Source organism: Papaver somniferum, unplaced genomic scaffold (assembly GCF_003573695.1).
Source record: "Papaver somniferum cultivar HN1 unplaced genomic scaffold, ASM357369v1 unplaced-scaffold_117, whole genome shotgun sequence".
NCBI lineage: Eukaryota > Viridiplantae > Streptophyta > Magnoliopsida > Ranunculales > Papaveraceae > Papaver > Papaver somniferum.
The window spans coordinates 8,476,148-8,489,087 of NW_020620714.1; the positions used below are offsets into that span (position 1 = coordinate 8,476,148).

Genomic DNA, 12,940 nt, shown 5'->3' on the forward strand with positions numbered 1-12,940 from the left:
TCAGAGAGCAAAGGAATTTAGTCGGACACGTAAACAAGGCCAGTTTCAGTAAAGAAAAAGAAACGCAAAGCAGTCAATTGTTTTTGGTTTTGCAGCGTGTAATGGATTTTGACACGCATGCTCTGCTTTTACCTCTTCTTCATCTGTGCTCTATGACTGGCACACTCTTCTTTCTACCATTGTAGGTTTGTAGACGGCCCACTGTGATTACTGATGATCCTGTAAAGACCTGTCTGTTAACAATTAAAGAAAGAGAGGAGGAGGAACAAAGCCAAAGAGACACATTTGATTTGGGAATTTGGTAACCCAGCGTTTATTCAAAGAAAGGGTCACCACCTAAACATCAGTCAACCATTACAAGTCAGATATGAACAAATAAAATACCGGAAACGCAACCTATCTGCCACTTTAGCACTAGTTCATAGCATTTTAGACCCGGATCCACCATGAGCTTGTTTGCTTGCTTCCTCGTATAAGAAGGGTTGGAACTCTCTTATTCCATTGAAGGTCTTTTTTTACGTGGCGTTTTTAGGGACCACTCAAAAAAAATTAGGGACCATTTTTTTATTCCCATCCATTAAAGGAGGTTAAAGGATGTCTTAAAAATAAAAAATTGTCTATATTGTCCTTCACCTTTATACTAAATCTAAACCTATATCCTTTATTTTCATAATCATATCATTCCACTTCTTCTTCTCTTTTCCACCCATTGAAATTTTTTTCCATCATTTTAATTTTGATTGAAAACAAAGATCATCGATCAAACAAATGTTATGATTGATTGTTTAAAATTAAAACCCAAAATTCATTAATCTTAAAGTTGAAACTTAGAACATCAAAAAAAAAGGAGTTCAACAAACAAAACGAATAGATGATAGTAGTTGTGATTCAAAATTAGGATTTGATTACTTGAAATCAAAAATTTGATCCGAAAATTTTCTTGGATTTACAGTAGCAGAAACATAATCGGTAGATAACTATCTATTTTACCTACCGATTATGGTTGATGTTCTTGGATTTACACTAGCAGAAACATAATCGGTAGATAATATTCTACTTTACCTACCGATTATGGTTGATGTTCTTCGTTTCTTAAGAACATCAACCATAATCGGTAGGTAAAGTAGATTATTATCTACCGATTATTCTTGATTCTAAAAATTAAATTTCTCTGTACAAAAAGTTACGCACAATCGATAGATAATGAACACCATCAACTACCGATTGTGAAAGTAGAAAATTTTGAAATTTTTGTTAAGTTTCGAAAATTTGAATTTGAGACCATGAACACAATCGGCAGATAATAAGCATCACTTATTAACACAATTCACTCCCGATTATGGTAGTACTAAAATTCGAAAATTTAGTATATTCGGAGGTTAAAGTAACACACTTTACTACCGATTATGGTAGTACTAAAGTTCGAAAATTTTAGGATTTTGGAAAAATCATATTTTGGGGCCAATATACATTCGGAAGTCAAATTTACTACCGATTATGGTAGTACTAATATTCGAAAATTGAATATATTCGGAGGTTAAAGTAACACACTTTACTACCGATTATGGTAGTACCAAAATTCGAAAATTTTAGGATTTTGCAAAATCACATTTTGGGGCCAATATACATTCGGAAATCAAATTTACTACCGATTATGGTAGTGTAAAAGTTCGAAAATTGAGTATATTCGGAGGTTAAAGTAACACACTTTACTACCGAAGTTCGAAAATTTTAGGATTTTGGAAAAATCTCACTTTGGGGCCAATATACGTTCGGAAGTTAAATTTACTACCGATTATGGTAGTGCTAAAATTCGAAAATTTAGTATATTCGGAGGTTAAAGTAACACACTTTACTACCGATTATGGTTGTACCAATGTCGAAAATTAAAGGATTTTGGAAAAATCTCATTTTGGGACCAATATACATTCGGAAGTTAAAGTAACACACTTTACTACCGATTATGGTTGTACCAAAGTTCGAAAAAGCAAAAAAAAAATCCCTCAAATTTTTTTATCACCCGAATCCTGCTCAAACTACCGAATATTGAAGGGTAATTTTGCCATTACGAAATATGGGAGATAAAGGGTGAACACAATTTAGGATTGGGTGACCTTTTTTGTTTTATTGTTGGCCCCTAATTCCTTTTGAGTGGCCCCTAAAAACGCCAGGTTTTTTTAGTATGGACACTTTTGTTTTAAAGGTATACCAATTAGGAATTTTCTCTACGGAGCTGGAAAGGTGCAATCTTCATTTTTGTTTATTTTGTGCAACTGAATAAGCTCACATTTGTTTCTTCGATGCAAGCTTACTAGTCTAGTATGGAAATTACTTTTTTGATAGTCTCGGTCTAAATTTGGCTTTTCCTGAATTTTCAAAGCAACAATTTGGAATTGCAGAATTGGTAACGCAAAAATCCAGAAAACAGAAGATTTGGACTCTGTTACCTTTTATGATTTGGTGGATTATCTGACAAGACAGAAATAATAGATGGTTTATTAATAAATCTAGGAATACTAAGCAACTTATAGTAGTATCGAAGAGTACTATGTTTAACTGGTCGCTCCATTCAAATATTTTTGATGATTTCGCTTTCGACATTAATTTGTAACCGAGATCAGTGGCGGAACCAGTAATAACGAAAATTCTATAAACATGTTGGACCTATTGGACTAAATATTATATATTAGGTGGGCTAAAAGCAGAAAATAAGATAAATTTTAAGGGTTTCCAAATGGTTTTAGGGGTTTTAGAGGGGGCCAGAGCTAGGGTTAGTCAACCCTTGCTCCGCCCCTGACTGAGATGATTTTGTGAATTGTTCTTGACAATTTTAGGTCTTTTAATGTATCTCGGTCATCTTTAGTTACTGTTTTTTATTTATAAAATATTTTGCACGACATCAATTTGTAATTGAAATACTTTTGTGAACTGTTTTTGGTAATTTTTGGTCTTTTGATGCATCTTGGTCACATCCTCCGGTTACTGTTTTTTATTTCTAATACATTTTGTCCTTACACGTCAAAAGAAAATAAAACAACAGTAACATCCATTATCATCGTGTATATTATTATTATCGCCATTCACCCAGCTTCTTTCCTCTGCCCATAGCCTCGATTGTCACTTGATAACAATCTTTATTGGTAATGGGTAACAGTAATGAACTAATATTGAGATATTACACTAGTACATTATAGTGGAATGATGGGCAATATTATTACCGAATGAGACTATTGCAACTGCATGAACCAAGCACCAACAAAAGGATAACGATCTGTGGTCGAGTGGAAAATGATGGCGGGAAATAAGTGTGTACTTTATGTTATTGCATTACACCAGAGATTCGAGGATTTGGAATCATACTTTATTATCACATTCGCTTAAAACTTGGAAGGTAAATGCCCATGATAGTTTAAGGAAACAATAGAGTCGGTAGGATATTTAATGAAGTGTTAATGATAGAGTAATAGTAGATACATACATGATTATACTCATCACAAATTGGGATTTGGAAGGATGTCCTCCCCTATTTTATTATGGAAAGTCCACGGGAGTAATAGCATGTTTGGATAGCATATCAGAAATCAGCTTGGGTGTCTATTTCAAAACAACTTGTAGAAATCGAAAAGATAACTTTTTGTACATCAAAATTATTTTGTTTTTGATTTCTACTTCTGAAGAATCAGAAATCAGAAGCAGATTTATATGTAAATGCACTATAAGTACCTTCAGTTAGTTACTGAACTTTCGATTCTTCCATTAATCTTACTCAACATTTGGATCTGGTTGGTTCTGAAGTAGATCAGAAACCATGTGGATTTAATTGTGTCTGGTAACCCCTAAATCGCCATTTGACTTAGAAAACACTCCTGACTTAGAGCTGTTTCTATAATTAGATAATTACGGTTATTCGCCTCTCCGTGAAAATATTCCAATTGGACAACATTCACTTCCACTTTAGTGCCGAAGTGGAGGACTCTCCTACACCAACACCCATGTCCAGAAACCTCTTTCTTTCTTTTTTTCTATACCATTGAGTCCTGGTAAGTAACCCTAAGACGAGCACAGATAAGTTGGTAGCATGACAACCAGCACCACCACGAGCAATGTACCACGGGTTTAAACAACCTCGCATTTTTATGGGTGACCCCAAAAAAAATTAGGGGCGATTTTTTTATTCCCAACTCAAAGACAAGATTAAGAGATGTCCAAAAAGATAGTAGAATACGTTAATGTCCTTTAATAATCGGAAGTTATTTTGTGCCCGATTATTAATACTAAATCGGGAGTTAAGTAACGGAAAGATACTACCGATTGATATAAAATTTGTGCTAGATGCGTATTTGGGATACTATCAATCGGAAATTAATGATAGATTCATTTACTACCGATTATAGGCTCAACCAAAATTAAAAAAAAAAAAAGAATTTTGTAAAATCTCATTTTGGGGCTACTCTGTAATCGGTAGTTCTATGAACTATTTTGACTATCGAATATGGTTGAGTATTTGCAAAGAGAGCCACTGTACAATCAGAAGTCAGGATAACTTCATTTACTACGGCTACTCTATATTCGGTAGTTATATGAACTATCTTGACTACCGATTATGGTAGGATATTTGCAAAGAGAGCCACTGTATAATTGGAAGTCAGGATAATTTCATTTACTACAGATTATTGGCTCTACCAAAATTCAAAAAATTGAGAATTTTTTCAAAATCTCATTTTGGAGCTACTCTACATTCGGTAGTTATATGAACTATCTTGACTACCGATTATGCTAGAGTTTCGGTAAACATGTCTACTATATAATCGGAAGTCAGGATACCTTCATTTATTACCGATTATAGGCTCAACCAAAATTGAAAAAAATAGAGATTTTCAGCAAAATCTCATTTTGGGGCTACTCTATATTCAGGAGATAAATAACCTAAATTCATTACCGATTATGGTAGCATTTTAGTCAAAAGTCTATTTTAATCTGGAGTCAAGATAACTTTATTAACTACCGATTATAGGATAATCAAAATTCAAAAGATAGAGAATCTTCTTTTGGGGATATTTTATATTCGGAAGTTATATAAACTAAATTGAATCCCGATTGTGGATTAGCTTCCCGGTTGTAAAGAGTAGTTTGACCATTAAAAAAAATGGAAGATAAGGAATGGCTACATTTTATGTTTAGGTGATTTTTTTTGTCTTTTTGTGTCGCCGGGTTTCTCTTCGAATCGCAGGTTAAACAAAGCAAACTTTTGATGCATTTTAGGTTGACCAAAACGCAACCAACCAAACCCCTTTTCCTCAAACCCCAAACAGTGAAAAAGGATAACAGTACCAACGAGACGTTAATACCCAAGTAGACTCTCTGTTCAAACCCAATTTTAAAAACTAAAAAAAGGATTTCCACGCCTAGATACTGTTCTCTCTCTATCTCCCTTTTTTTCCAACTGACTGCAGCAAACAATACATTTTGCTTAGATTTTGTCACCTCACGCATGCTCTGTCATTACTCTCTTCTCCCTCTCATCTGTCTCACTTTTCACATCTCCCCCATCGTGTTTTCTTTTATTGAGCCTCCCTCCCGTTTCGTCCCCATTCTCCTTCCCAATACACATCTCTTGTCACAAAATAGTACTCCAAAATCTATTGCTATAAAATCTCGCTATCTTCGAAATTGAACCCCATATTAATTTCTCTTCACGTCCGTATTTAATAATTCTAAAATTAAACTTACTTTATTACTATGATTTCCCGCTATGTTGTCAGACTGTCTACTTTTCTAACGTATGGTCACTCCATTGACACGTGTGAGCATCTCACTGAGGACGACCCAACTCTCATGATTAAGATCACAACACGTAGCGAGCGAGAAAACGGCATTCTTATCTTAACGTCCGTTGTTAAACAAGAACCCGACGAGTTTGAAAAACCGGTTGTTATATAGCATCCGAGTATTTACTATGGGAAGGACGATTCCATAGGTTTTACTTCCAATTAGGTGGTTAACCCATACGAAACCAGGTGCTTGGTTTAACAGATGTCGCATTTTGTGGAATAATTTGTTCACTGACAGGGATTTGTTTGTTATTTAAAGCTAACGCAATTACTTCGTACAATCCAATTTCTTGCTTCTCTACCTTGGAAAAAATATTCTCTGCCTCTGGCTCTGTTCTGTTCTGTTTTTATAGGGAGACGTTTTTCATTCTCGCTTCTTCCTTCATCTCTTTCTTCTCTGAGAAAGAAGAAGAAAGAAATTTACAGTTCAGAAAAAAAATGGTAGAAATGAGTGAAAATAACAACAACAATGGTAAAGAGAAATTAGTGGTAGAAGTATTAGGAGCTCACAATTTGATGCCAAAAGATGGAGAAGGATCATCATCAGCATTTGTTGAAGTAGAATTTGAGAATCAGAGATTAAGAACACAAGTCAAATACAAAGATTTAAACCCAGTTTGGAATGAGAAACTGGTTTTTAATGTTGATCAAGTAAGTGATTTACCTTACAGAACATTAGAAGTAAACATTTATAATGAGAAGAAAACAGGGAATAGTAGAAATTTCTTGGGGAAAGTTAGAGTTACTGGTTCTAATATTACTAAACAGGGGAATGAAGCAATTCCTCAGTTGTATACTCTTGATAAAAGGAGTTTGTTTTCTCATATTAGGGGTGAAATTAGTTTGAAGCTTTATATTGTTAATAATCAGCAAGGAAATGAGCTTCTGAATTTGAATTCATCTTCTTCTGGGGGTGTTAATGATGTTGGGGGTAATGAGAATAGTGGAAATACGGTGGTGACGAATCAGAAGCAGAAACAAAAGCAGAAGAAGATGTTTCAGCAGCAGCAACAGAATCATCAGCAACAGCAACAGCATCAACAACAACAGCAGCAACAGAGGCAGCAGCAGCAGCAGCAACAACAACAACAGCAGCAACAGAAGAATCAGCATAAGCAGAATATGATTTTGCTGCAAAATCAAGAGCAACAGCTTATGCAAAATCATCTTGGAGGTAAAAATAACAATCAAGGTGAGCTTAAACCTGTAATTATAACTACAAATGATCATGGTCATAATCCAAGTATTATACCTCATCAACCTGTGATTAATTCTGGGGGTTTTCATGGTTTTGTATTTGGGGGTGGTTCTGGTGAATTTGCTTTGAAAGAAACTAGTCCACATTTAGGGGGTGGGATTAGTAACAAAGATAAAACAAGTTCAACTTATGATTTAGTTGAGCAAATGCAGTATTTGTATGTTCGTGTTGTTAGAGCAAGAGAAATGGTTTCTGTATTTGGTGGTGGAACTGAGTTAATGGCTGATGTCAAGCTTGGAAATTACAGAGGAATTACAAAGAGGAGTGGGTCTAATAATCCAGAATGGGATCAAGTATTCGCCTTTTCTAAAGATTGTATTCAGTCGTCAATGGTGGAGATTTTTGTTAGAGAGAAAGAAAAAGATGATTTCCTGGGTAAAATTTGGTTTGATTTGAATGAAGTGCCCAAGAGGGTTCCGCCGGATAGTTCACTAGCTCCGCAATGGTACATAATGGAAGATAAAAAGGGGGAAAAGGGTAAAACTGGTGAAATTATGGTTTCTGTGTGGTTTGGTACTCAAGCTGATGAAGCATTTGCAGAGGCATGGCATTCGAAAGCTGCTAATGTTTCTTTTGATGGTCTTTCTTCAATTAAATCCAAAGTTTATCTGTCGCCGAGGCTATGGTATCTCAGGGTTACTATTATTGAAGCTCAAGATCTTGTACCAGGGGAGAAAGGGGGTTCATTGATGAGATGTCCGGAGTTATCTGCAAAGGTGCAGATTGGGAACCAGGTTTTGAGATCGAGAACTGCTTCTGCGGTGGCTAATCGAGGGCTTTCGAATCCGTTCTGGAATGATGACATGGTTTTTGTTGTTGCTGAGCCGTTTGAAGATTTTCTTATGGTTTCTGTTGAAGACAGAATTGTTCCAGGTAGAGATGAGGTTTTGGGTCGGGTTGTTGTTCCAGTTACAACAATTGAACGGAGAAATGATGATAAGCCTGTTGTTTCCAAATGGTATAGTCTTGAAATGCATTATAACATGGGTTCTGATTCGAAAGTGGTGACGAGTTCGCGGTTTGGTTCTCGGATTCATCTTCGGGTGTCTTTAGATGGAGGCTATCATGTCCTCGACGAGTCAACAATGCATAGCAGTGATACCCGTCCGACCGCAAAACAGCTGTGGAGGCCAAATGTTGGAGTTCTTGAGATGGGGATTTTGGGAGCAAGCGGACTAATGCCAATGAAGATGAAGGAAGGGAAAGGAAGTACTACTGATGCATATTGCATTGCAAAGTATGGTCAGAAATGGGTCCGAACTCGGACAGTTGTGGACAGTTTGATGCCAAAATGGAATGAGCAGTATACGTGGGAGGTTTTCGATCCTTGCACTGTTGTCACTGTTGGGGTGTTTGATAATTGTCATTTGGACAAGAATACCAATATATTTGGTATGGGTGCTCGTGATTCAAGGATTGGTAAAGTCAGAATCCGACTATCAACCCTAGAGTCTGATCGTGTTTACACACACTCTTACCCGCTGTTGATGCTGCATCCAACTGGTGTGAAGAAAATGGGGGAGATTCAGTTGGCTATTCGGTTCTCTCTTGCAAACATGGGTAATGTACTTCACATGTACATGTGGCCCCTGCTCCCAAAGATGCATTATCTTCAGCCGTTATCCGTAAGTCAGGTTGAGAGTCTCAGGTACCAAGCATCAAATGTTGTTGCAGCACGTCTTAGCCGAGCAGAACCTCCATTGGGAAGAGAAGTTGTTGAGTACATGCTTGACAATGACTCGCATATCTTCAGTATGAGAAGAAGCAAGGCTAATTTCTTCCGTCTAGTATCTGTTCTTTCAGGGGTTATTGCTATGGGTCGTACGTTGGAAATGCTTACAAGCTGGCAGAAGCCTGTTTACTCTGTTATGTTCTTGATGGTGTTTCTAGTGCTGGTAGCATACCCGGAGCTGATACTTCCATCTATACTGCTCTATATCTCGGTTTTGGGTCTCTGTAGGTACAGAGGACGCCCTAGACATCCAGTTCACATGGACATTCGTCTTTCCCACGCTGAAACTCCTTATCCAGACGAATTGGATGAAGAGTTCGATGCATTTCCATCGACCCGAAGCAATGAGATGGTTCGGATGAGGTACGATAGGTTGAGGAGTGTGGCTGGGAGGATACAAACAGTTGTAGGTGACTTGGCTACACAAGGGGAAAGGTTACAAGCATTGCTTAGTTGGAGGGATCCTCGTGCAACATTCCTATTTGTTCTGCTTTGCTTGTTTGCTGCTATTGGTTTCTATGCTGTGCCGTTTCGTGTTGTGGTTGCATTGTGGGGTCTGTATGGACTCAGACCACCAAAGTTCAGGAGCAAATTGCCTTCACCAGCACTTAGCTTTTTTAGGAGGTTGCCAACAAATGCTGATAGCTTGTTGTAGCGAGCAAAAGAGAATGGAGGCGGCCTCTGGGGGTATAGAAATGGAGTTATTAGATATGAAAGAAATTGTAACGTAGTGAAAAAACACATCTAGGAGAAATGCACTTGTGTTTGTTTGCAATGGGGGCTGGGGGTCTGTTTATTTTAGAATGTTGTATTCTCTTCGATTTGAATATATCTATTCTTCGCTTGTAGGTTTTTGTTGTGTTTTCATTTATTTTTTAGTGGAGGGATGAATTATGCACACTCTTGCTATGGTTGTCTTGTTCTTAGATATGCTAACTCACGTTCTGGTTGCTATTATTGGACACCTTGGTGAGTTTTTTCCCAAACCTGGTTGTTCTTTGCTTTTAGAAGTTTCAAGGTTTGGTTTCTCTGTCAAAGGCTTACACATTTTTGCAGGTGAGTTGCCCGACTGTTGCAGAAAGCATAAACCTGACTACATTAAGGTATGTGGTCTGAAGTTCAATTATGGGTTTGCATTTGCAGTTTTCATTTGGACCCCTGGTATTTGATACAGTAGTATTTTGTTTTTAGGAAGCTGAGACGATGGAGCATGATGAGGTGAAAGTGGCTCAAGCATGGATGGGGCTCAAGCCATATGATTCAGGTAGAAGCAGTCACCTCATCACCACATTCTGGTAGTTCTATGAGCTCGGCAGCAATTCTTATTTGCAAAAGAAAAGCTATAAGAAGAGAATTCCTATTTACTATCTATTTCTTTTACAAGTTGGAAGATGCATACATCACTAAATCCGTATCTTCAGCTAACATAACCAACATTGAAGCTGATGATGTTTGCATCTTCAAGCTTGTAATAGAATATGAGTTACTGCAACAGATTTCCAGGATGGTCAAGGAGAATGCGCAGTTGAATATTAACATGCTGTAGCCCAAGGCTATGGTAGTAATATGCCAATAAATTTGTTACAGCCTAACAAGTAGTTACGTGTGCCAACAAAGTGACACTAGAGCTGTTAAGTGTGTATTAGAGATATAAAGATGTCATTCCGATATGCTCAAATGTATCAAATTTTTTGTGCAACAGCCCATAAACTTTTGTTTTCTTTTCTTTTCATGTACACTTAAAATCAGAATGTTGATTTGGTTAGATATTTGGGAAGCTTTTATTGAAGATTCCCGTGGAGAGACTGTGTTATTGTATCTTTGGAGCGAGTCTGGAAAATGAATATCCCCGGAAAATAGCTAGTATTCTAACCGAAAAGATGCTCAAAACTCCAGAAATCCCGAATCTATTAAAAAGTCTTCATTTCAATTTTCTCCAACATTCAACAGAAATCTAAAATTCATATCAAATACTAAAAATTTAATAGATTTAACTCCACAATACATTACAAAACCACAACACCAACGGTATAGATACTTGTGGAAACAAATCAAAAAAAGAAGCATGGAATTATATAAGCAGAAACATCATAAGAGCTTCATTATACACAACTTGAGGATGAGCCCAAATGAAGAAAGCATGATTATGTAAATGTACAACTAATTAACACAATTCGGTTTGTGGTTAATCATTTTCACCCATTTCAGTTTAACAAAAATCAATATCACCTGTGCCTGTACATACGCACGAGTTTGATTTTCTAACCAAGGAGACACGGCGATGCTTTTCAATGATCCAAGGCAATTGGCATGGAGAATTTTCACGTGATATAAAAAAGGTAGCAGAGACCCTAAGGCTTGAACTAAAACGAATGTGTGCCTTGAACATTTTCCTTCCTGCAATCCTGGACAGGCAGCCCAATCTCTGTAAACTTATTTAACTTCAAATGCAATCAAAAGCTAACACTTTACATAACCCTCCTAGCGGTAGGAATAACCTGTCCACCACCTCTGTGAATGGCATCAGAATGGAGTACCACGTCACATACTCCAAAGCATATACCTCTCATGTTCTCTTCGGCTAGCACACCTTCCTTTGACGCCCACTGGAACCCTGTTACAACTGAATCCTTGATTTCATTAAGGTACTGAACTCCCTTACAAATATCCACAACCATGTTTGGACCGGTAGTATCTGGACCGCAACACCAGATCTTCTTTGCAAGATCCTTATCCCATCCAAACTCTTCAAGATAATATCTTTGAACGAATTTTAGGATCATCTCTTGGACCAATACGACCATCATCGACGGCTTCAGCATGTCCATCCTCAAGAGGGCGTGCCTCCATGTACAAACGGTTGTGCTTGTTTGGGGACTTGCTCATCACTATTCTTGAAGACTTTTCTAGGACAGTCTCACGGAATGACACCACAGGGTCAGACTTCACAATTTCAGCACCACCCATGAAATCATCCTGCAAGTCCTTCAAACAGATGCAACCATGACTGATGGCTGACGACAAGTGCATATGAAGTATTAGAACTTGATCTGAAATCATCTAGTACAAATATCAAAGAGAAACAATGGTTCCAGTCAGTCCTATAAAATTAATTCGATAGAGCACTATCGAATTAGGTATCCCATCAACTCCGGTATGGAGAAAGTCAGGGGTTGGATCCCCACAGTACTAGAGGTTTGTATTTATATTTAATTAGTTGTATAGAGGGGTTTGGCGGGGTTGAGTCTAGCAGTTGGACTAGTTCAGCTGGCTGGATTTGAGTAGAGGCCTGGATCCGACTTTAGCCTATCAAAAAAAAAAAATCGATAAGCACTAGATGGTCTAAAATAAGTTGGGTCTCTGGTCCTCGGGGCGTATAAATTAAAATGAATAATTGGTCCCGACGGTCGTACATGTTAAAATGGGTATTTTCATATCAATTACAAACAGAAACTGGCACAGATGTTCAAAGTTGAGCGAACCAGCGATTCAATCGTGTTTCGTTCCCAAAAATAATTTTGGGTACAAATATTGGCGCCGACTAAGAGTAATCGAGAAAAGATAATCGTGTTATCCCAAAAACAACAAAAAAAAACTTGAAGTTGCGTTTGTGAAAAAAGTCAAGTTCGTGTTCGTGAAGTAGCTCAGAAAGCATCTTGGCGGAAAACAAAACAAAAGAATTCACAAAGGGAAAAGATTTTTTTTTGTTTTTTGGTCTTGCTTCAAATCATACAGGCGTTGAGGAACATCTATAAGATCCGAAGGCCAGATAGCAAGCTTAGAAAGAAATCGGTTGATACCTCCAGCTTAGAGCCTCAGATCCAATGAACTCCAACATGTTTGGGATCGATTAGCTAGCTCGTACCAGTCGATATAAATCAGCTCCGAGAGCGCCTGCAAAAGCGATAATCCATACTTTCTATCCCTTGTCTCTTTGAATTCTTTTTAGTCAATCCATAAATTAAATTGCCTAATGAGCGAATACATGCTTAGTAAAAACCATTAGGCATCAAGATGACACGCTCCATATGCTTCATATCACTAAGTTTTCAAGCAACTTGCTCAGCATAATAGGAGTTCATGGAGTTGATGATTAATGCTATTTTGCAAGCATGTTTC

At 37.3% G+C, this 12,940-nt stretch overlaps 1 protein-coding gene and 1 pseudogene across 1 annotated transcript; one reads left to right on the top strand and one right to left on the bottom strand.

The window, feature by feature from the left end:
• The first annotated feature begins 6,151 nt into the window (after nt 1-6,151).
• Nucleotides 6,152-9,640, top strand: LOC113329585 (FT-interacting protein 1-like). Its single transcript, XM_026576445.1, has one exon. The coding sequence runs from the start codon at nt 6,270-6,272 to the stop codon at nt 9,474-9,476; it is 3,207 nt and encodes a 1,068-aa protein (XP_026432230.1). The 5' UTR covers nt 6,152-6,269; the 3' UTR covers nt 9,477-9,640.
• A 1,649-nt stretch (nt 9,641-11,289) lies between these two features.
• Nucleotides 11,290-11,881, bottom strand: LOC113329791 (annotated as a pseudogene).
• Between the last annotated feature and the right edge of the window lie 1,059 nt (nt 11,882-12,940).

What these genes read in the sequence shown, in the direction of transcription:
- LOC113329585 (XM_026576445.1), top strand. Translation starts at nt 6,270, where the DNA reads ATGGTAGAAATGAGTGAAAATAACAACAACAATGGTAAAGAGAAATTA.